This window comes from Opisthocomus hoazin, chromosome 27 (genome assembly GCF_030867145.1).
Source record: "Opisthocomus hoazin isolate bOpiHoa1 chromosome 27, bOpiHoa1.hap1, whole genome shotgun sequence".
In the NCBI taxonomy this organism is placed as follows: domain Eukaryota; kingdom Metazoa; phylum Chordata; class Aves; order Opisthocomiformes; family Opisthocomidae; genus Opisthocomus; species Opisthocomus hoazin.
The window spans coordinates 5311490-5335793 of record NC_134440.1 but is presented as its reverse complement, the minus strand read 5'-3'; the positions used below and the strand labels follow the sequence as shown (position 1 = coordinate 5335793).

Sequence of the window (24304 nt, the reverse complement as noted above, 5' to 3'; positions counted from 1 at the left end):
GCTGCCCTCTGCCAGCTGACCATGAGGAGTGCAATGGGACACGTCACATCGCAGTCACAGGCTCAGTGCAGCACGTTTGGAGATCAACGCGTAAACATCTGCAGTTCTGGTGCACTGATATCAACCCAAGGCTGTTCTCTGCAAGCCCATGAAGATGGGTGAGGAGGAATGCAGACTGACAGGAGAAGCATTGCTTGGCCCACATCTACTCAAGGGCCTCCCTAGTACAAGTGTTGCATTGCCACTTTTGAAATACAAAACCTTTGCTGATTGCAACAATGGACAGATGAAGATGACTGCAGCTCATGCACCGTAGCATGAACGCAATCTGGCAAGACCTGTAAAACCAACCACATTGTTTGAAAGTCCTTGCTCAGTAGTGTCCTTGCCGTCACTTCCTCCCAGCTCATTGTCCCAGAAGGAAGGTAGGCAAAGTCTACAAACCTTCTGCCCAAAAATGCTTCCCACCTGGCAGATGCAACTTTCTCCTTCCCTTACTCAGTCCTGTCAGGAACACACGGTCCTATCAGGAACACACAGTCCAGGAGGAATCCCCCCAAATTCACCCTCAGCCCAGCCCAGCCACCATCTCCAGATACTCCTTCCCCTGATATCCAGGAGCAGGCCCACAGCCGTGATCTCTGCCAAAGGAGTCTGAGAGGTGCAAGGGTTACACCTGGGGCAAGCATGTGCATGGGGAAGAGTCTGAAGCTCTCAGACCCCTATGTCACCCCCAGCACCTCCATTCCTGCACCTCTGTCTCTGCACCAACTGACCAGGCAGCGATTCCACAGCCCACAGCGTTCTGACCCCATGGTCTCTTCCAGGACGGGGGACACAGTGTGGCAGTGCCAGCCCCCTGCTCCAACCCTCCTGGAAATTTCTACAGCTGCTGGAACTACTGGCCCCATGTTGCCATGTGTGTGCTTTGTGCCTCAGATGCTGCTGGCGTGGAGAGCCCTTGGAGGAGGGTTGTGCGTGGAGCTCTAGCTCAGGTTTCATCAGGCTAAGACTTCGACAGGAAACTGTAAAAATAGGACAGGAAAACTTAAAAAAGTTCTCCCTTTACTATTTCCTTTGAATATGTTTTTTCAGCACTTGGAATGTCTGGCCTTATAAACTGCCCCAGCCAGCTTTTTCTTCTCTGCAAAAGTCCAAACAGTTAAACATCAGGAATGCGGCTGTGTTTGTATGAGGTAAGGAAATGACTAGGTGGAGAAAGTATTCCATGAGAAAGGAGCCCTTTACGGAGACCCTCACGCTGTTCTCCCCGCATCCGCCATCCCCCGAAGCTGTCACGTACCGACGCAGCCCGAGAGGCTCAGCAGATATTGAGAGCTGCGCTGTGTGCCGGGGCCGACGATCAGGGCTGTACAATCTCTGCGTTCGCATTTAGCGCAACGGGAACAATCCCCGGAGTTTGTGGTTGGCTCCTTTCAGGTTCGCTGTTTGGCGGGTGGCTTTTGGACGCTGTCCCACTGTGCACTTTCCCATATGTCCGTGGTCTCTCTGTGAGCAGGGCATCAATCGCTCCGTTCAGCGTTTCATCCAGAAGTAGCTGGCTCTCCCGGCAGGTCCCAGAGGGCATGGCCAGTCTTCTCCGTGGGCTCTCTAGGGAACACCCCCATCACAGGCAGCCGGAGTTGCGTGGGAATCTTTTTTTTGGTAGGAGTTTGCAAAGGGATCTGCCAGAGGAGTGCCTTGCCTTGGTTGCGTCGGCTCTCGCTCGCTCCCGGAGCTGGCCGTTTGTCTTGCTCCCAAAGCCCAGAAGGCTACAGACAGCAAGAATTGCAATGCTGTGCTCCCGTGGCCCGGGGGATCAAGCCTCCCGCTGATGGTGATCGTTCATTGAAACTAGAAATAAAGATATCAGGCTTGATAGCCACTCTCCTTGCTCTCCTGTCCTCGGTCGCAGGAGCTTTTCGAAGGTGCCGTGGAAGCCTGCCAGAGCCTGGGGCATGTGTTGCGGTGACCTCATCCCAGCGAGGTCTGTAGCTCCCCGGGAATGACTTACAAGCAACGTTTGTCCTTACTGTTTGAAGAAAAAACCTTCAGTGAAAGCATTGTTTATTATGAGAAGGAATTTGATTTTTAGCAAAGAAAAATCTCTGCTTCCTTGCTGCTCTGTTTATTTATTTTGCGAAGAAGGAATTCGCCCAGCCCGTGGCCTGTCTCAGGAGGGGATTCCAGCCGAGCGGTGCCAGAGGAAGGACGGGCTGAAAGGCGGGGTGGGAGTGCAGAGGAGGGCTCTCCAGTCCCTTCGCCTTCCTCTTAGCCTGGGCTCCGCAAGTCTGCTTACGCAGCCGGGATCAGGCGTGTTCGTGTTGCTGGGACTGTTTTAAACAGCAGTGAAAGGAGTGCAGTTGTGCCGGCTTTTGCCTCTTTACCCAGGGACCTGAATTCCCATTGCAAGCATTAATTTACCGGTGACGCCCCGCCGGGGGGGCGGATGCTGGAGGAGTGGGGGAAGCTATCCTTTTTCTTGTGAAAATTTTCAAACAAAATGCTTCTCTTCAGAAGGGTTTTGACAGAAACTACCAATTTTCCCAAAGGGATAGTAAGAACCAGTTAAAAGGGAGTGAAATGGTAATTTTAAATGCCTGCTTTTTTCTCCCCACAACAAAGCAGTACTTTAAATTGGATATGAAGTGAAGTTGTAAATATTTCAGGTTCAGATCCGGTTTCAGTTCAGGTGTTACAAAGCATTTGAAAAATGCCCTTGTTGATGGAAGTGTTCGGTTTGAGATCTCCTTCAAAGAAATGAGTCGGAGTTGCTGAAATTAACATTTTCCCTGCAAAATAACGGCATGGCGTTATGCTCTATGTCCCAGGGAGACGTTCCCTGCAAAGATTTCCATTGTCTTCATTTAGCGTCGGGGAAGCTGAGCAATAGAGAAGGTGCCTTCCAACTGCTGAGCATAAATTTTTGATAGCCTCAGAGTGGTAATTTTAAATAGTCTGAAACTGATTATTCTTTTTTAATGAGTCCAAGCTGCATTTCTGGCCTACATTATAGCCATGGTTGGCAAAGAGTATTGTGTTGTTCTTTATTACTGCTTGTAGGAGGTGAGACAGGTTCTGGCAAGGTGAACTTGGGTTAAGTAGGGTGGGCAAAGCCAGGGCAGCATCTGTGGTCAGCACAGCACCCCAGGTGCTGGAAATGAGGGAACTACAAGTTTTCATGTGCTGGCTCAGCTGAACCAGAAGTACTTGAACCTGCTTACTGCTCCTCAGTATCCCACCCCTTCCAGCAGGACTCCATGCAGCACGTGGGTGAAGGCAGATGTCCACAGCCACCGTGAAGCGTTCCTCCACTTGCATCCTAGACACACTAATGAGGAAAGTTAAAAATGTCTCCAGGGGTGTTTTCAGGAAGCTGTTTGCAAGTGGAATGGCGTGGCTCAGTGTAAGAGCATGTGTAATGGCATGGATCCCACCCATAAACTCCCCAAGGCCTTGCGGCTTGGAATTGTCAGGGATGACCATTCATTAGCTATAGGGGTTCCTAACGATTGCCATGACAACCAGCCAAACATGGAAACTGGGAATGAGGTCTATTCCTGTTACGCTTCCTCTTTTGAGCACATCTGGGGCCTGTGTTGGCTGCAGGACTCAGCAGATAAGACCTGCTGTAGCCTCAACCTGACTGCAGCATCTGCAAAGGTCCCTAGCTCGGGCTAGGTGGTGCTTCAAAGCCATAGGCAGGGGGAGGCGAGGGCTGGAAAGCAAAGAGCATAGCAAGGAGTCAAATTTCTTGTGGTTAACGCGGACACGTTGACGCTTCCACTCCGATTCCTCGGTGCCTTTTGCAATTTGAGCACTCTCACTCTTCGCTGGCTGCTCAAGGCGAGCAGGCACAAATAGTAACCTAATCTAACTCTGCGGCGATAAGAAATCTACAGACTGAACGCGCTGAGCATGGTCTACTTGGAAATTAATAGGGCAAGAAGGACAAATGAGATCAGTGCATGGATGAGGCTGATGATAGATAATGGGAGAGAAGCTGATGTCTGTCCTATGCCGTGTGTTTACTGCTTGCAAAGCTGTGCTTGGAGAGGCTAAGTCAGGCAGTGAGCTGACGTGTTTTTTGCAGCAACAATTAAAGGCCCAGATATACATGGTTGTGCTGTGTTGAGAATCTCTTCTGTACAGGGCAAAAGATTCTGGCTGATTCCCAAAATAAAGCCTGTTCTAGCATTGCTTGCAGCCTCTTTAATGAGAGCTTTACCTGCAGATGGAAAGGTGGAACCCATCCATACCCTACTGCTGGACACTGTTATTGCAAGGGTGAGTAAGCTTGAAAGAGGGAAGAGGAAGAAGTCTCTGGCTCTCAGCGAGGAGGCCACCCCGTCTTTGGTTTTCTAAAACCGTACCAGCAAAGACCGAAATTCTGAAGGACAACTACCTGTGACAGGGTTCCTGGAAGATAGGATCCCATACGTAGACTATAAAAGGGCTTTAGACATCTCCTAAGTGCGCAGATTTCCTTAATAAAATTTGATTGGTGCCTCATTAAAAATTTAATAATTTGACCATTAAAATTAGCAACAGATGGGAGCTGGAATGCAGCCAGGCTTTCTGGACTCCAGACTGCAATTTCCTTGGCTTCACTCCCTCCAAAGAAGTAATCTACATATGAAAATCTATTTTTGTCAATTATTTGTTTAGAAGGGGGTGTTCTCCTTACAATTGCGCTTTCATTATCAACCTCAAGGAATTCTTGCTGCATTGCACCCAGCCATGCCTCTGCAGGATAACGTGGGAGGTGCAAGTTTACCCCTTTGCTCTCCGTACAGCCCTGCCATGTCTCAGTTTTCAGGTTACACGTTCACGTGAGCTGACCTCCCAAGGCAAGCAGAGCCCTTTGTAGGTGCAACCACAACGACATCAGCCACATGTTCTTCTCCGTGCTCCTTTTGACTAGGAAAGGGGGAAAGCAAGCCCTCTTTATTAGGTGTTTCTGCATTGTCCTAGGGTTAAAAAGGCTTCAGAATAGCTCATAAAATGTCTGATATTGCACTGTGAGCACCTAGGCACCGCCACGTTCAGAGCTGCAGCCCACCTAGCCACAGTTATCTAACACAGAGGCCCCAGCTGCAACAATGCTGCAGCACAATGCTGAACCAAAACCAACACTAAAATTTAGCTGCCCGGGTGTCTTACTGAGTGGTAAGAGGGTGGATTGAGGGCCCTCAGCTGAGATGAGTTTGTGCCTCAAAGCTCTGGCAGTGTCTGTAAGCAAATGTCTGGGGAACAGCGTAGGAACAGGGCAATCCTGTATGATCCTCCTCTGTAAGACACTTCTGGGCACCAGGCACCTGTAGCTCATCTCACAGTCTTTAACAATTCACAACATCCCCTCTGAGAAGAATTCCCCCTAACTTATGTGTTGCTTGAGGAACCACTTCTCTTGACTTATTTTGAGTTAGCATTGCTTCTTATCCTTCTGTGATGCCTCCTGGTTCCGGCTCTGCAAGTCTGTTCCTCCTCAGGCCACCCATTGTTTCGCACCTTGCTATCAGCTCTTCCTCCAGGTGATTCTTTTTCAGGCTGAGGACTGCTAACCAGTGTGGCTCTTCCTCATACATAAGCCCTGACACACGTTTAGTCATCCTCAGTGCCCTTTTCTGATCCTTTCCCAGCTCTGCTGGCTGCTCTCTGAGCTGGGGGCTGGGACCACACGCAGCCCTCAGGATGGAAGCAAACTGTGAGTTGAGGGATAATGCTGTCTCTTTGGTTCTTTATTTCTCTCCTAATACTTTAGTACAGCCTGTTTGTCTGTTACTGAGATGATTGATCCATTGGAATTGGATCACAAAGCACTTTCTTTCATAGTTCTTTGGGTGCGATTGTTCAGAAGATTTAAATTGTTCCCTGGTGTTGTTAGAAAGAGCTCTCCTTGGCCTTTTCCTCAAGGTTGAAAATTTGAGTAAGAGCCTCTCAGTTTTATAAAGAAAAAAAATACAATGGGCAAGAAAACAACTCAAATTGTTTTTATTTCTTTTCTAGGAATATACTAGAACAAACTAAAGCATTAATCTTGGCATGGCAGGAAACGTTAATGAGGACCATGTGCTTTGGTATCTTTTTAAAATTTGGGTCAAAAAAAAAAGATAATTGTTTGGTAACTCACCATTGCCATTCTAGTACATATTTCTGTTCTGATTTCCAAACAAAGGCATTTTTGGGAGATCATGTCATCTTAGTACCAATGTAACTTCAAAATCATTACCCTTTTTTTTTCTTAAATCCTTCTTGCTCTTCACCTCTCCGTGACACCCACAGACTAAACTTCTTTTGACACTTTTATCAGCAGTAGTTTTCAAGTATGACTGTGCTTCCCAGCTGTTCAAGAAATACAAACTGGAGGGAGCATTAAGCTGGAAATAAGCAATTATTGTGCTAATTGATTCTTTCCCAGAGACAGAAGAGGGTTTCTTGTGTGGTTTCCATGTAGCTTATACTTGCCCTGATGCCGGGTGGGACAGCTGGTGGATCGCAGATGAGCCTCACACAGTTTTCACTCAGCACAAGCCAGAGGAGTGGGGAAGGCACATCAGCACAGGCACTGTCGGTCTAAAGCCTGCGCTTATTGCCAGCGTTTCCAGATGCTCTCCTGCAGCCCAGGATGAAGGCACTCTGTTGTGGTTTCATGCAAATATAGGTTCTGCCAATGTGGCTGTCGTGCAAACCAACCCCATGGGAGAAAGCTTTCTGTCTCCAACTGGCAATTTAATGCTTTCCCTTGGTTTTTATTCTTTGCATGTTTGTGTCAGGATTTACAAAGGAGGGAGGTGATTGCAAAGATCATGTGTGGAAGGACTTCTATCTGAGAACTCGCAAGCCAAGAAGTGGAGTAGGGACAATGAGTTTTGCTTCGTTGAGTGTCTGCATTATCCTAAGACAATTCTGGAAACAGAGCTATTAGTCTTTAGACTAATGTGCCCACTAGGGTGCCAGTGCTGCCTGTGTCTCATGGTGTAGGTATAACCGCTTTGCACACCAGTGTCCTGTTGCTTCACGTGTCAAACCCGAACGTTTCACCGCACAGACAGCTCTGGGCTAATCTGGGTGCTGGTGCAGGGGTCTGGGTTCAGTCAGCCACTGATTACTGGCCACTCCAACATCAAAATTCCATAAGCAACTTTGCAAATCTCAGCCAGACTATCTGAAATAACCTCTGCTTGACCAACACCTAACTTCCTTAGACAGTTAATGTGGAATTTTCTGGTCTGAGAATAACATGGTTAAGGGTCCTTTTTCCAGCCACAGATCAAACACTTGCATGCAATCATCTCTTCCCAGTAGCAGGAAAAAAACCCTCTTGTTTAAGAATTTTGTTTCCTGATGAATGCCTGCTGTGCTAATATCCCTAATCAAGGGTCATGAGCCCCGACAGTGGCAAACCCACATTCCTCAGTGCAAACAAGCCCTTCAAAATCTTTTTGGTTTTAAGGGATAGGAGGATCCTTGTTGGCAATGTGAAACAGGCTGGGTGTTTCTGCAGCATCTGGGTTTTCAAGGTTTAGTTAAAATTGCTAGGGGACCTGTAAGAGTTAAGCCAAAGAAATTAATCACAATGATGTGTATTACTGCAGGAGGTTGCCTTCACAGGAACTGTCAGGGAGCGTAGAAATCCCTTTGCGGGATTTACAGTAGACATCACGGGGAAAGGTTTGGAAATTCTCTTCCAGAATGTTTTGTGGGTGAGATCTAGGACACTCGCTCTGCAAGCCAAGTAGAAGTGATCTGAAACCAAGACATCTCCATCATCCTCTATGTTTATGTTCTATGGACTGTCAGGCCCTAAGGCTGTCTATGAGATGCTTGTACCACGTCATCTCCATGTGCACCTTTGCCCCTAACTAAATTGAAGTTTGATTGCTTTGCTGACCCCAGCAGTTCCGCAGTACAGCTGAACTTGCAGCTCTGACATTGTCACTTTGCCTGACTTCATATTTTGAGTTCATTCTAGGGCCAGTACTTAAAGGCAGTGACTCAAGACATAGAATAAGTATAGTTCATGGGATGAGCCTGAGGGAGACCAGGAAGAGCTGGCTTGGACAACCTCTGGATGATCACATGGAACACGCAGCAGAAAGAAGGTCACCACCTCCAGTACTGGTCTCCAGCTTGGCCTTAAATTTTTGTTCTTTTCATGATTTCAGGTTTTTTTTTATTTTTTCCGGAACTTGTTGACTTTGCACCTGAATGGCTGTGCTGGTAGGAGGAGGAATCATCGCTTTGTGTGTTAGACAGAAAACCTTGTCTTTGTGTCTTGATCTAACCCATGGATGTTATTGTTCTCCCTCAGACTATCGTACTGGTCCCTGCTTTAGCCAAGTGAATAACCAGATGTGCCAGGGCCAACTCAGTGGGATCGTCTGCACCAAGACCATGTGTTGTGCCACCATTGGACGGGCCTGGGGTCACCCATGTGAGATGTGTCCTGCTCAACCTCACCCCTGCCGACGAGGTTTCATTCCCAACATTCGTACTGGAGCCTGCCAAGGTAAATGCCATGAACATCCAAAGGATATTCCCTTATCCATCCTGATGCACGCTGAAAGGGCGAGTGGTGAATGCCTGCCAGGAGCCCCAGTACAGAGAGCAGTTCTCTCTCTAAACTTTGTGAAATCTGTTGTATGTCCCAGAGCATCACCATGGACCTTGGGTGTCTCATGGGATCACCTAAGACCATCTTTGCTCAATTAAAGATTCTGGCCATGCTGTGGTTCTCAGGTGACATCCTCCATCCCACAAGAGGCAGTGAATCAGGCTAGTGTTTCTCCAAGTTTAAAATGAAGTTACAGCCTTCCATACACCCTCGTTCTGTGGTGCTGCTATTGTTGTTGGAGCTTCTGTCCCAGCACTGGAACGTAATCAGGACTTGCATCAGGTGATTAGTGCTCTGTAAATTGTATTATTGGTTCAAAACAGAAGCCGTAACTGCTTTGCGATCACACAAGCAATTAAAATGTACATAAACCACATGCTTAGAGGTTGCATTCGATGTCTAGGATACCCAGGCAGAAACAGCAGAATGGTCCACTGCGCTCCCATCAGCAGATCCCCTTGGCAGCCCTTCTGGAGCTCTAGTTGCTTCTGCCCACTGATGGGTTGCAGAGCTCTCCATGTAGAGTTGCATGAATTCCTTTCTGCATCTGCAACTAATTTCAGCCTTTACCTGCCACGATAAAGAGCCAAAATTACAGTCCAAATCCCACACTGGCCAGTGCCTGTAGGATAAAATTGGGAAGGCTGAAGAGGAGAACTCTCTTGCTGTCTATTGTAATCTGCATTTTATGCCTCACTCTCTTTAGGAGAGCTTGGACTATTTGATAGATTTGTCACTCACTGCAAGCAGAACTAGAGTATAAATAATATCTGCAGCACATGAGCATTCTGGTTCTAGCAGGACCAGCTGAAGTGATTTGGAAAGCACTGTGTCCCCTCGCTGATGAGGAGACCATGGCTGCAGGATGAGCCTTCCTGGGATGGGGCTGAAGAGCAAAACCTTACAGTCCGTAGGTTGCACTCTGCCCTGCAGCAGATGTTGCTCTCTGAAGGCTGCAGGAGGACATCCCACCAAACCAGTTCTCCTTCCCAGCTCAGCTACTAGCCTGGAACGAACCACGAGCGGGTAGATACACATTCATGTTTGCTTTGGAAAACGTTACTATACTTTCGTCTTCGTCTTGCTTGTGTAGAGAAGTCAGCAACCTCTTTATGCCCGTTTTCTGTCCTTTACCTTATCTCTAACATAATCTGCTGGGTAATCGCATTACAAAATGTAAATCCACCTACTTGGACCAAAGCTGCTTCTTCCTCATAACGCTCCCACCATGCTGGGATTGAATATTCATCTGTTGCAATGGCTGCACTGTCGGATGTCATATTTGCTCTTCTTCCCGTAGATGTGGATGAATGCCAAGCCATTCCTGGCCTCTGCCAAGGTGGTAACTGCATCAACACGGTGGGTTCTTACGAGTGCAAATGCCCCGCGGGACACAAGCAGAGCGAGACCAGCCACAGATGTGAAGGTAAGCTTGCAGACTTCTGCGCGGCTTCACCAGTGCTCAGCGCTGGGTTCCCAGACACACCTTGAGAGCACAAGGGCAGTTAAATACTGGAGAACCTCTCTGCTCACAGGGCATCTCCAAGGCTGGCAGAGTAGAGATGTGAAAGAGCTCCCGTGCCAGCCTTGATCCCAAATAGGAGCGAGTACTGCAAGCATCAAGGCACGTTAGAAAATGTACTGCAAAATGGATTTCTGATCTGTTTATCTGCTTCCTGGAGTCCAAGGCAAGGAAATGAGGAACAGAGCTTGCCTGATCTTCTCTTAAACTAGAAAGAGGGGTTTTTTTTTCATTCAGGTGTTTTCTGAAGGGTATTTTAATGGCAACATGGACTTATTTAACAGAAGGTACTTCTGGAAGGCTTTAGTTCTCTGCTTAGATCAGAACTGGTTTCAAAGCTGTATCAGTTGCTCAATCCAATCAAGTTTTGAAAACTCAAAAGCTTTTCCTTTAGGGGCTCTTGTCCCAGGGTTGCACCGCTGTCATGGTAAGGAATATTTTCCTTATATCCACTTGATATTTATCTTTTTGCAGCTTGCAACTTGTTGCTTCTAGTTCAATAGAGTAACTGGAAGGAAGGCAAAGAGGGTGGAGTGTGACTAGCTGGGATGGTGACAGAATAAGACAACCAGAAATAGCGTCATGGCTTTCAGTGCACTGCAGAAGATCTCGTTCCATGAGATGAGGGTGTGGAGCAAATAAATGCAGTGCTGCTTCACTGACTCGGTGATGTTAGTCCAAACTGATGCAGTGGCCAGGACCTGAACTTTGAGTACAAAGTAGGCACAAAGGAAAATTTGGCCTTGGAGACATGAAATGCCGGTCAGCAGCGTGCCTGTTAGTGTTCTTGCTTTGAGGCAGTGGCCTGATTCTGTCCCAGCCCCACAGGGGAATCTGCCTCCCTGTCACCCCAGGGCTGTCTGCAGGCAGCCTGCCTGCTCTGCCTGGTTTTCCTGTCTTTCTGGTTACGTTGTAAGGTGCACCTCGCTCATCTTCAACTGAGCTGTAAATGGGAGTGACCTTTTCAGCCTCAGCATCTTTCTTGGAGATGATACAGTGCTTCGGAGGCATGGTTTGTGCTTACAGGTAGGGATGCTCCAAAGCATTAGCAGTAGCTACAGAGCTGCTGTAAGCTTGAAGCCAAGCAGTGAGGAGTGCAGTCTGTCTCTTCCTAGCATCAACCTTAGCCTGGCCTGTGGGCAGCCTGGGGAGTGCAATCAATGTTCAAACCCCCTGGAGAAGCTCCCAACCTGATGGAAGGGAACTTTGCAGAAACTCCTCTTTGCCTCTATTTCAGCACAGAAGTTGGAGGATTTTAAACGTTAATTACCTGCTAAAAACACTTCAGTGGAGGACCCAGATTCTTGCCCCAGACGTGCAGGTGCAACTCTGCTCTGAGCACGTGGGCAAGCTGACCTGCAGTGTCGGCAGTGAGATCGCCATGTCTGGAGGCAGGGCTGCAGGAGGCAGAAAGGACCCGTCTCAACAGCTCGGCAGGGTCTGGTAACACGGTGCAGAGACCTCTGCCATTTTCAAGGGAAATACTTTCCAGGTGGTTAGCGGAGTTGCTTAGAAATGGCCAAATGCCTGATCCTCAGACCAGAGGACTAGTTTCATTTGGGGTGTGAAAATTTAACGATGTTAAGACCAGTTGTTGTCGTTAAGGCAGAAATCTGCCTGGTTCTGGAAGCCCCTCGAACTGCTCTTTGCTCTTGGACTCAGGACAAGTTGGTCCACTATATTTCTCAGTTAAATTCAGGACTTGTCTGGATAGTGAGAGGCAATGTCTTGGTCCATGCTGTAAGTGTGGAGCACAGGCAAGGATTAGGTGCAGTCAATGTGTTAAACATTCACAGTGCCACCAATTTGAGCTCTTTTCATGCTATTTGGAGAGTCTGGCTCTAGTTCCTTAAGGTCCAGTCTCAGCATCTCCTTTAGGGCTGCTCAGCCTGTCTGAGAGGCGTGCACGCCTCTCTAGGAAGGACCCGCTTGCCCCAAGCATTTTGCAGCAGTTCTCGTGGGCCAGATGCATACCTTGCCAGGCAGGCTGCACCTCTCCAAAGCAGGAGAATAAACATTTGTTGTATTTTCCAAACATCTGGCAAATGAAAAGGAAAACGGCATTAAACTTTTCCTGCCATGATTGTTAAAGCTCTCTCCCACATACCCTAATGAAACCCTGCTGGCCCGTGTTTGCCGTTGTAGGGATAAAACGTGTTTGTTGTGCTGGTGTGAGCGTGTCCCACCTAGCTGGGCTTCAGGAGCTGCGCTTCCCTTTCATTCCTCTCCAAGGCTCTGTTGTAATCCAGGCAAGGGATGATGGATGCACTAGAATCCAGATGTTTAACCTGGAATTAGTTTCCAGGTGGCAAAGTTACACAGAGAGAGCACTTAAAGCAGTCAGCATCACAGCAACCCACCCCCGTGGCACTGTGGGTTTGACAGCATGCGTTGTCCCCTGGGGTTTCTTCAAATGGTTCTCAGGGAAAGCAGCATCACTGCTTCCAGGTGACTGTTCCCATACCCCCACCCTCCTGCAGTCCAGACATTTTCCTTGCTAATATAATCCAAGTGGTCTCTGTGTCAGTGCGTGCCGCGTGACCTGGGTTCAGCCCTTCAGAAAAATTTTTCCAAAGTGAGACACCAGCTACAGAGGTTAATCCTTTGGTGGGGGATGGACGTTCTTTTATGTTGAGAAGACATCTGTGTCCGTGGATCCTCCCTGGCAGCACGCCAGGACACTTTCTAAAATTTTAACGGAAAGGTTTCTTGCACTGCTCCGGCATCCAAGGACTTGGAACCAGTAGAATCCAAACCAGCCTTTTTACGTGCATGTCAGATGAAGAACCAGTTCCCCAAATCCAGTGATGTCCCGTGCAGTTTGGTTGGCAAATGAGCAAAGGCTGGACGGCACCAGAACCACGGGCCCAACCTCAGGACACAAAAAATGGTTCTTGCCTTGGTCTGCCTCACCCATGCTGGCTGGGGACCAGGCAAAGCACATATGAAATCAGTTTAGCTGGAATCTCCTATATACCAAGATTAAAAACAATCCATTGTCTGAATCTGTCATCCAGATGCGAGGGGCCTCTGCGTGGGTCCCTACTTCCCAGAACGCCTGCAAAAGCAGCGTGATGTGGCCATAAACAGCTTCCTTTCACTCTCCTTCCTGGACGGCCATAAAAAGAGACATCTCCAGCATCTATGGTGTCTGTTCTGTCACTTATCTTCCCTCAATTGCTAAGGAGACCACCAAAAGAGGATGCTTTCCTTTGGTATGATTTACTGACCTAGGGGTCCTTCTGTGAGAATGACGTAAACAAGGGACACGCTCTAAACTGACAGGGCTGAGATTGTTTTCGAGGGCTCGTTTCCCAGACGTGAATCACCAGCATGTCCCCCACCGGGCAGTCAGAAGGTGAAGAGGGTGCTCTTGTCTGGGTTAGCACTGCTCCCCTCTAGGACATGGACCCCACGGGCATCACTAAAACTCTGAACAGGGGAAGAGAGAGCCAGCGTCTTGTAAGGGATTCCTCTGATGCTATCACTTTATAAACCTAGGAAGATAGCCCTGATAGAGCACCGAATTCCTGATGAGCTGAAACTGTCTGTGCTGCTGAGGTAGCTTTATCAGTCTAAGTAACCTCCTCACTGAGCTAAGGGTTTTAATCAAAGAGGAACTTTTCTTTGGCCAGGTGTGCTCCAAGCCTAAAATCTCCAAGCTGCAGCGGTTCCCTTGCTGAGTCTGCGCTAACTTATCGCTGGTGAAAGGAGTGATTTCTCAGCTTGCACTGAGACCATCTTGCTTTAGGAAGAGGAGATGGTTTCCTCTGGTTTTCAGATTCCTTATCCAAGCCTAGCATTCAGGAAATACGAAAGCTAGATTAAATGTCTATGTTAAATTCTTCCCTGGTTCCCAGGAGCTTGTATTTTCTGCTTAGAAGATTCCTCCTGGGGAGTGAAGTCAGCAGCTGGGATTGCGTTTGAGCCAAAGGTCAGAGCTCGTGTCACTGTGTCTGCTGATTAATGATGTCTCCCTCATTAACGCAGCAGCATGTAACACTAATCTTCTTCGGGCTGTTTATTGGTGGGAATAGGCAGGGGCAGAGATAAAGTTGTTCGTTTCCCATAGTGATACTTATCTCTTAACACAAATGGCACCTGGAATCAAGGCTCCATTTTCAGGCCCCGGATGCCTGAAGAATAAAGATGCTTTTCTTATGCAAGATGTTCTATGCTGATAACAGGGGCCAGCTCGGGCCCTGATCTCCAGGCATGTGGGGGGGCTGCAGCCGGATACAGGGGATAAATTTTGGTCAACCCCAGAAGGAAAATGATGTCCTTTTCCTATCTGCAAAATGTGAAACCACGCAGACGACATCAAGTTTGGATGTGAACCTAAATATCCTCCAAGTTCAGGGTTGCTCAGTTCCAGAGTTATTTCTGCAGCTCATCTCTAATGAATGTGACACTTTCAAATAGTGGCTTATTTTACGCCTTTGTTCATTGTATTCTGAGGGAGCTCAAGGGATCAAGAGTTCTTGAGCTTGGGGCTGTGCAACATATGAGAAATTTCTGGCACAGGGAGCTGCCTGCTCACTTTCTGAAAGATGTAAGGAGTCTGTGAAACGCAGCAGCGGTGGGAGGGTGGACCGAGGGTGGGGAAGGGGAAGGCTGCTCTCAACCAGCGCTGGGGGCAAGGCGAGCTTCGCAAGTGCCAAAGGCTCGCGTTTATGTTGTGTTTGAGTGAAAAGCCAAGCAAGGAGGGCAGATGTTGCCGGCTAACAGCGACATTGCCAGATACAATGCTTGGCTTATGAGAAACTGGAAAAGAGTGGGAGCTGTGGAGGTCTGCAGGGGAACGAGAAGTTTGGGAGCACAGAGGGGCACACTTACATCCAGCTTACTGCCTAACACTGCTGGAAGAAAAGAAATGTTGAGGACGACACAAGAAAGCACTCCTGGCAATAACGGTGCGAAATGGAGAAAGGAAACATCAAAGCTGAAATCAGACACATCTTCCTGCACAAAGACCTCGATCAATAAATCGTCGGGAAGCTGGGGGTTGTTACACGGAGTGACATTTTTAAATTATCCTGGAAGCAACCATAAAAATTACACTTAAGGGAACAATTCCACGGCATGTTCTTAAGGGTGGAATCGCTGACTGAATAAAGCTTTTCCTTCCATGATTTTAGTGGTTCTCTGCCAATAATTTAACTTCTTTTCTTAATAGCCCTTCCTCTGCTGCATAGCAAAATGCTAAGCCAGCTCCATTATCAGTGAAGTATGTAATGCCAGTACCTCACCCAGGATGCTTTCTTTGCCCCAAAAGGAATAAGTGTCTCAGATCCAAAATTGTTCCAGGATGATAACATACCAGACACAAAAAAATACATGGAGAAACACCAGGCAAGGGAGTGAAAGGCGCTGAATGCTTTGTGCATCAACCTCTGTTGAAATCCGTCCAGGGTAGATCCTTCTTGATGGTCTTTGACATCTCCAGGAGACAGATTCTGCCAAGGGAGAACAAATCCGTTAATCACAGATCTCACCTCTTTTTACTTGCCCCTTTCTATTTAGCATTTGTAGGGTGACATGTTAGATGCTACTTATGTCCCTATGGGCTTGTCTTTTGTCACCACCGTACAAAATTCCAAATTTCCTGATGAAGACAAGGCTCTATGTTTTCCTCTGTTGAATCTCATTCATGTTTCTGAACTGGAGGGAGCTTTCCTGCGTTTTCCATGAGCAGAGCGGGTAGGCTGGCCCACTTTCCTCACGAAAGGAACATGATAGCCATTTTATTAGCATGTTTTCAATTTTCTTACAAAATGTCTACAGAAGAGCTCATTGTTTGGCTCCATTAAGAGATCATTTCCATGGATTTGGTGTGGTTTGGAGGGTTCCATTACTCTCCTCTGTGGTTTCTTTGTGCTTTCTGGAAGGGAAGGTCTGCGAGTCCCGTGCGCTGCACGGGAGAGGGCTGATGAGGCATGACCTCTGCTACGTGACACAGAGATGTTTTCTCCATCAAGTCCTGTTTCTTTAGCAGATGGAAAGGTTGGGGTTTCAACATGTCTGTGGGCACCCGTGTTGGATGGGCTTTGCAGGTTGCAACTCTCTTTCTGAAGCTCTGTAGCCTTTGGCTTCCAGCATTTTCAGCCTTAATGATCAGGCCAACTCCAACCCAACGAGGTGGAGACCAGATCCAAAATCAACGTTTGCATTGAATTCTGCCATTGTCTGAAGAGCAGAGAGCACAGAATACTGCTTTAATTTTTAACAGAGAGTTGGAAAAGTCGTGAAGTAGCCAGGTTGGAGTTGGAAGAATTCCCTGCCCAGAGCTGGCAGCTGGGTGTTAATGAGCGGCGTACAGATCCGTCCCACTGTGTCAGGCTCTCCGCGGACTGCAGCTCAGAAGGAATCAAAACTAGGAGACACTTTACAAAGAGAAAATAAAGAAGGCAAATGCGGTGGGGAAGAACTGAAACAACAACACAGCCCAGAGCTCAGTTTCTCAAAGTACAGGATGTGCGAGTAGGCTTGAGAAACTCTGGCTTTTTTTCTGCTTCTTGGGTTGCTAACACTGCTCTCGTCTGAACTAGGATTTTCGAGGGGAAAAAAAGTATTGCAGTTTGATTTAACCTTTTGAATTAACTCTTTTCTTCCTTCAGAATGGAATGCAGTTGCTGCCCCCACAACCACATACACTTTTTCTTGGATGACTGAGGCTGTGTCATCGGTATCGATCTAATAAGATGCCTGCCTGTCAGCTGGCCTCCAGATCTCGGATACAACAAACTTCAGGAGAGCTGTGCAGAAGTTTTAAGCTGTTATTTCAAATCGTACACCCAGCTTTTGCTTCATAAAGCTCTTTCCCTTCCAGTGTTCTGCAAATTGTAACCAAACACAGGCCTGTAATTAAATGACAGGGCAGGCTCCAGTGATAAAATCTCTTTCGCTGCAGGGGCCCAGGTGGGGGAAGTGTTTGCTGGGGATTTGCATTGCTGCCTTGCGAGGTTTCCAGTCATGTCTGTCCATCGGAGGGGCTCTGAGCATCAAAGAGCGAAGGGAGCACTGCAAGGACAGGGCCAGTATCTCTGCTGCTTGCGAAAGGCAGCTGAAATCTTTCGCTTGCTGAAAGCCGAATTTTAGAGTTCCTAAGAAGCCAAGCAGGAATGCGTCTTCCCCTCTTGATGCACGAGCGTATAACGTGCCTGACGTACTTGGGCTTAATTCTGTGCCTGTTGAAATCGCGGTTTCACTTGATTCACAGAATCACAGAATGTTGGGGGTTGGCAGGGCCCTCTGGGGGTCACCCAGCCCAACCCCCTGCCCAAGCAGGGTCACCCAGAGCAGGGGGCACAGCACCGCGGCCAGGCAGGGCTGGAATATCTCCAGAGAAGGAGACTCCACAGCCTCCCTGGGCAGCCTGGGCCAGGGCTCCGTCACCCTCAGAGGGAAGAAGTTCTTCCTCGGGTTCAGACGGAACATTCCTCAGGACTCAGAGCCGCAACCATAGCAAAAGAGAGATAATTGTGTTTGTAACAGGTTGCCTGAGCAAGGAGGAGAGATTGAAGATTATTTCTTTGACCACGTGAAGCACCGGTGGAGGGTCTCTGTCCATACCATAAGCCTCCCTTCGAAAGGCAGCTGGGCTTGCGTTACTGAAAAGCATAGATCATCAGTGTCTATTGCTGAGCGGAGTGGGATGGATTTCACTATGTCTCACTCTGCAGGGAAAAATCATCACTGTTAGGGCACAACTCTTCTGCTCTGTTTAGACATTTCCATTCAGAGGGGATGAATTACTGCCTGGCTGAGATCATCGTGTGCCGAGTGTAAATGGCATCTAGAAAAAGCTCTGATGGAGATGCCTGCTCTGTAACCAGCCAACACATCTGACCACAACTCACCACGCACCGCCATCCAGATCATTTCTGCAGTCTTTTCCTCTAGAGGTCTAACAGCGCAGACCCTCTCATATCTCTTTTCCCTCAGAGCAAGGTGGGGGCTTTGGGGTGATGCGAATTAACTGCCATCATCAGATGTCTATGGCTGTCCCACCACGCAAAGGCTGTTGTAGTGGGGTCCCAGTGCCTGGGATGCAATGGCAGAAGGCTCCTGGCAGCCTCTCTAATTTTAGAGAGAAGGATGAAGTTTATGAGGATATGTCTGGAGGAGCAAGGACAACGCTTACTCCTACGAGTCACCTCAGCACAGCCAGATTTCACACCCCTTTGCCCTCCCTTGGATTTGTGCCTGTGCTAAGGAATCCTTCTGCAGGCATTGTTAGGTGAGTTGAATCCATCCCAAGACTTGGAGAACCAGCCCCATCCCTGGGTGCACAGGCCAAAGATTATTTAGCAGTGGTGTAAGGGCGTCTGCTTCATTCCAGCCTGAATTTATAATGTCTCATCTTCAGTCTTCATCTTCTGTTTTGAGACAGCAGAGCACTGCCCTCTCAACATCGTCTTTGTGTGTATTTTTTTCCTAAAATCCCATCATATCCTCACAGTATCTTGGATAAAGTCCTGCTAATCTCTTAATGTCAGGCGGATTTTTCCAGGCTTCGAGTCGTCCCCCTAGACTCTGAACCCCTCCATTTTGCTAACACCCTCTTGTAAGAGCTGGCACCATGCAGAGCTGTGGCATCCAGGGATGACACTGGTGAGGAGGTAGCATCACCTACCTGCTTCTGCACAGTGTTTCTCCCACACATCTTCAGACTTGGCACCACGCAGAGCTGTGGCATCCAGGGATGACCCTGGTGAAGAGGCAGCATCACCTACCTGCTCCTGCGCAGTGTTTCTCCCACACATCTTCAGGGCTGCACTAGCATCGCTAGCCACTGCATGGCACTGTGAGATTGCAGTCAGACTTCCTAACCCTCAAATTTTTCTCCATTTCACACTGGACAGGACACAGCTCCTCACCCCTCTGGGTAGCCCACACCCATTTCTTACAGAAATTTCTTGCCCCTTCCTCAGATCTGTCACTGTGGCTCGTATCCATCGTCACAGCCAGGTCTTCTGGCTCCCAGCACAGACTTCTTCTGGTCCCTCCTTTGCTCTGATGGGGTGGGTTCAGGTAGCCCTTTCCCATGTCTGTGTGCTGCCTTCATCACTGAAGTCTGCTAGAGGAGCTCTTCCAAAGGCATCCTCCATCCCCACTCCCAGACGAGAGGCCTTTCTTGTTCTGCCTTTTATTTTTTTGCAGGTTAGCTGTTGCCCTGCAGCGATTCTGACCTCCCCCCATGCTAATGCCATCAGGCTGTGCAAGGCTGTTAGGCTGTTCACAGCAGAAAAATCCCCTCGAAGGAGCAGACTTTGACCAGTTCCTTTTCATTACTTTCCTGCCAGCCCCAGGCAGCATCTGAATTGCGTATAAAAATCCCCTTATCCATTCAGAACAGCACCATAGATTTAAAGTACAATAAATAAAGTTGCTTAGCAGGACTAATTTATTTTGCCAATTGCCAAGACGCTTTTTTTTTTTTTTTGCCACTGTAAAAACTATTGGGCAAATATTCCTTCTGTCTTTTACCACCACCTGGACCATGACCACCAACCGAATTTTTGGGGTGGATTAATTAGAGGTTGGATCTAATTTCATCTTAGATTCTGAAACAAATTTCAGTTGGCAATAGAACAAAATCTACAACGCTGCTCCCAGACAAGTCCCAGGGTCAGGTGCCCCATGAGCATGGCTGGGCCCTGTACATTTAATGATATTGACATTTTGGTCAAAATTTGTTGAAAAGAGATTGTCCATTCAAAATAGCTGATTTTCCACTCTGTTCCCTTTGATTTTCCAAGTTTCAGGTCCCAAGTGATGGCTGCACACAGAAGTTACAGGCTGTGTCCCTGTATCATCTGTGTAGGTACTTGCTGAATTTTCTGCTCTGTCCTCACCCTTTTCTATTGCAGTTTGACTTGAGTTAAGCTTCAGCTTTCAGGCTTGCTGTGTGGTTTCCCATCTGTTGTTAACTAAAACTTTCACAAGGATATGAAGCTCTTTAAATACTCAGTATAAGAAGAGCCAAAGAAATAATTAACTCAAGAATTTTCTCAAGGTTGTAATATAAATGGCCTGGAAAGTTTGGAGAACTCTGGAGTTCTCAGGCAAACCCTATAGCGTCTCATCTTTCCAGCTCAGTTCTTCCAGTGTGGATTCAAATCTAACTCTGAGCAAGATTTCAAATATCGAAGTTCCGCTTCAGGATCCAGATCCAGGCGTCCAGGACCTTGGCAATGGGCTGGTCTCCATGGTCAGCTCGTGGTGAAGGTCTGCCATATCTTCACGCTAGACAGATGCTTGTAGAGCACATCGTGAGTTCAAATGGCAGAAGCTGCATAACTGGGGTGATCAGCTCTGAATTTGGGTACTTTTGTAACCTTTCTGCAATTATTACCATATGCCTGGGCACTGGGGCTGCCTGGTCCCTCTGATCTGAGTCCAGCTCTTGCGCCTTGATGAAATCTTGTTGCAACGTCCTGATTTTCCATGCTCTTCAACCCAGAGAGATGCACCGCGCTGGGGTGTTTTGTGGTGGCACACGTGGCGGCGGGCTGCTGGAGGAGCGGGCTGCTGCAGCAGCCGCGTGTGGCAGGGCTTGCTAACGTGGGTGGTGTTTCTTTGACTGCCATGGACAGTCAGGTGTGGTCTTTCCAAGGACTCAGTGTGTAACTCTATCTCACTAATATTCCCTCGTGGCATTGTTATGCAAATCAGTTCACACTAAAATAGGACTGCTGATTGAGGTGCTGAACCCCTAGAGTGATATGGCCAGACCGCCCTTGCCTAACTGATAGTATGGAGGCCTTTTCACCTGGATTTAGATGCCTGAATGTACTTAAAATTGAACCAAACCCCTCCTGCATGGAGAAATTGGGCGAATAATGCATGAGCCCATGCTTTTTAAAAACAGAAAGTTGTCACCTGCACAGATGTGTTTCTGTCCTGAAGCTTCCTTTGTGCTCCAGGGAGCTCAGCATTTTAGATCAGCCTACTCAAAGACCTACACTGTCGGTAGAGATAAGCAGAGGACTCCATGAAGCCCTCCGAATCACTTTTTTGGGGGGATTCTTGTTTTCTGTACCGATCCACTGCTAGGAGACCACTTATGGTCTCAAGCATCCCATGACAACACGTAACACCCGCTACTGTCGTCTGTGATCCCAGATCTGCTCCCGGATCCGCACTGCAGGTAGGAGAGGAGGTGGCTTGCAGGGAAACAGACTCACTGTTGGTTTGTTCCCTTCTAGATGTGGACGAGTGTGGCGCAATCTCCGGCGTGTGTGACGGCGGCGAGTGCACCAACACGGCAGGCAGCTACGTGTGCACGTGTCCACGCGGTTTCATGACCAGCCCTGATGGATCACGCTGCATTGGTAAGATGCTAAATAGGACCGCAGATACAGCAAGAGATCACGCTCTGAAACCCAGACCTGGTGATCTGCAAGTTACTATCTGGCGATCACCAGATTTGCAAATCGAAGGGCACTTGGTTGCTGCAGTAGATGGAAAATGCTCTTTTCCACGTGCTGTCCTTGCATGTGCCATGGCTGACATGGTCTGTCCTGGGCACAGGTTTTGACGCTGTTGCGGACCAGGGCTTTCTCCATCTCCATAATTTGGACTGCAGGTGCCTCAGTTCTTGAAGTGTTTGACAAGGCGTTGCTGGGGACACTAAGAGGAGGCCTGGGGTGGAAGGTGTCTGCCTGGGATGTTTTGAGGAAGGACCCTTGCGCTCCTACTCACTGAACTGCACCAGCTAGTGGGACAATCCCAGATGCCACCCCTTTTCTCCTGCGTTAGATGTCAGCTGGAGAGAGACACCGGTACTCCCCTACAGCTGAATAGAGGTTGTGGAGTGTGTAAGGCCAAGGGAAGGCTTGCAAGCTGTCCTGGAGCAAAGAGGGACCCAGTGAATACAACAGCGCATTCGTTAACTTGTTTTGCAGAGGTGAAGGGGGGAAAGGTTTACTCCAAGTGTTTGCATAAGCAATGCAAATAAACCGTGACTTTCATCATCTCCTCCTCCTTCCTGCTTAAACCACAGGTAATGGCTCATAAATCCCTACTGCCCCGAGCTAATCATCAGTAGGGCTGTGGGCTCGATTGGCTTCCTCTCGCTGAACTCAGCCCCTCGGGAGTGAGTTGCTTTGCACCGAGCCTGTGGTCTGGATCCGCTCTGTAGGCAGTGGAGGCAAAGGTGCTTCCCGGGCACAGCGCAGGGCACCGCAGACGCCTGTTCCTGCAGCCACGCTGAACCCGCAGGTTTACGAGGCTCTCCTGTAAGCTCTCCCACATCACCTTGTGGCCCGCCTGCCTCTCACAGTATGTGATTTCTAGAAACAAAATGAATCCCGGGCTCAAATGGAGGTCCCCTTTATGCAGCCCCCATCCTGCAGACCACATCAAGGGCTTGGTGGGGCTGGTGTGTGCCGCACCGCCGGCTCCACCGTACCTGCGCACCCCGTCGGGGTTTGGCTCGAGGTGTTTGCTTTTCCAAGCTTCCCAGAACCGGCATGAGTCCAGGCAAGCTTTCCCCAGACTGACGGGCTGTCCTGCCTCCCAGCTACAGAGCCTGGAGTGAATCTTGCATGTTTAGGAGATCAAAATTCCTTTCCAAGCCTTGTAAATATTTGATGGTCCATTTCTTGCTGTAACAGACAACAGTTTCTATGATAAATAGACCAGCTCTCTGTTTACTTGCTCTCAGCAGGGGCACTTACTTTAGTCAAAATGAATCCCAGGGTTTGTTTCCCTGTTCAGAAAGTTCATCTGCCTTCAGCAAGGCGAGGATGCGAGGATTTGTAAAGAGGAACTGTAACAGAAATGGCAAAGATCATTGCAATGGAAAATGTCAGGTACAGCTTTCTGTTGAAAGTCCTGGAAATTATTACAGAAAAACAGTCATCTCCAAATTCTTTCATGTCCACAGAACCTGGAGTAAAAGTTACTTGTGTTCTAGTTCCGGAAAGCGAAATGTTGTAAAGTATAACGTACGAGTCACCTTGTTTGGGAATCTGATAGATTTTAATGAGAATAAAATTCTTTTCCTCCCTGTTTCCTGGAGCCTGCCATAAGCCCGGAGGGGTGTGACGGCTGTCGGATGAGTCATAGCCATTTCCTCACTTTCCTTGAAACCAAGTCCTTCAAGAAGTGAAAACTAAATAAAATTAGAAAGCCTAAATTTAAAAATAGTCCGAAGCTTAGTTAGCTGCAGCGGACTATGACTGCATCTGAACTCAATACATCACACTCCAGTCATTTCCCTGAGCTAATCCATGCTGCTAGGGTGCTGTCACATTTTGGGCAGACACTATTTTTGCTGGCAAAGTGCACAGCTGCTATTGGGGTGTTGTTGCCCCAGGATCCGTATTTTGCAACCCCTGCTTCTATCGTTTGAGGGGGTTTTAGTGCTCGTTTTGAGAGTTTATGGCAGTTTAAGCCCACAATTTACATCCTATGAAATCAGTCACACAAATAGTTTGTAGAATTGAAAATTAATAAATAAATTCATTTAAGGCCACCCTTAAAGCATGAACAGCATCGGGAGAGAGCGGATGAGCTTGTCACACGGCCACCTCTCAGATGTTTATACTGGAAGTGACCGCAGTGTCTCATATATCATGGGGCACCAGCATGGGCTATGTGGTGAATTTATGGTGGCAGCCTTGATAAATTCCCATCCCCTTCCCCTCCCTTTTTACTAAAGTAAACACCTTTTTATTGCGTTTGAATAATCTCCTGTAGTTTTTGCAGCTGAAACAGCAAGACAGTGAGCTTGAGTTGATCCCAAATCTCATTAGCTGCTTTCACTGCCTTCCTCAGTAAAATGCAAACAGCAGCGTAGCTGGAGAAAGTCCGTCATCGTTCAGAGTGAACATTTATGGAATGATTCAACCACCTGTGCCTGACACACAGAATCCAGTTCCACACATGTTCATAACAGTTTCATTCATTTCTGCTTGTAAAAGACAGGCTCAGTCCTTTGCAGGCAGCAGAAGGATCTGCTCCAGCAGACTACGAGTTGGGCTTTTTTTTTCTTTTCAGTACAATGAGTTGCTTTTCAAGAACAGCCTAAAAGAATAATTTTCAAATGAGAAAAATGGCCTTTCAGATGCATTTCCAGACGTGCACATGGTGTTCCCTTGTTCACTGCAAGTCAGCACTCCTGCACATTGCTTTCTTTGCTCTTTTTCCCTGATAGT

The 24304-nt window shown here is 48.0% G+C and overlaps 1 protein-coding gene across 1 annotated transcript in view; it reads left to right on the top strand.

The window, feature by feature from the left end:
- The window catches only part of LOC104330848 (fibrillin-2), a 111800-nt gene that overhangs the window by 38000 nt on the left and 49496 nt on the right, over positions 1–24304 (top strand). The window contains exons 6-8 of the mRNA XM_075444028.1: positions 8315–8512; positions 9918–10043; positions 21350–21475. Coding sequence (XP_075300143.1) covers positions 8315–8512; positions 9918–10043; positions 21350–21475 — 450 coding nt within the window. The remainder of the gene's footprint in view (positions 1–8314; positions 8513–9917; positions 10044–21349; positions 21476–24304) is intronic.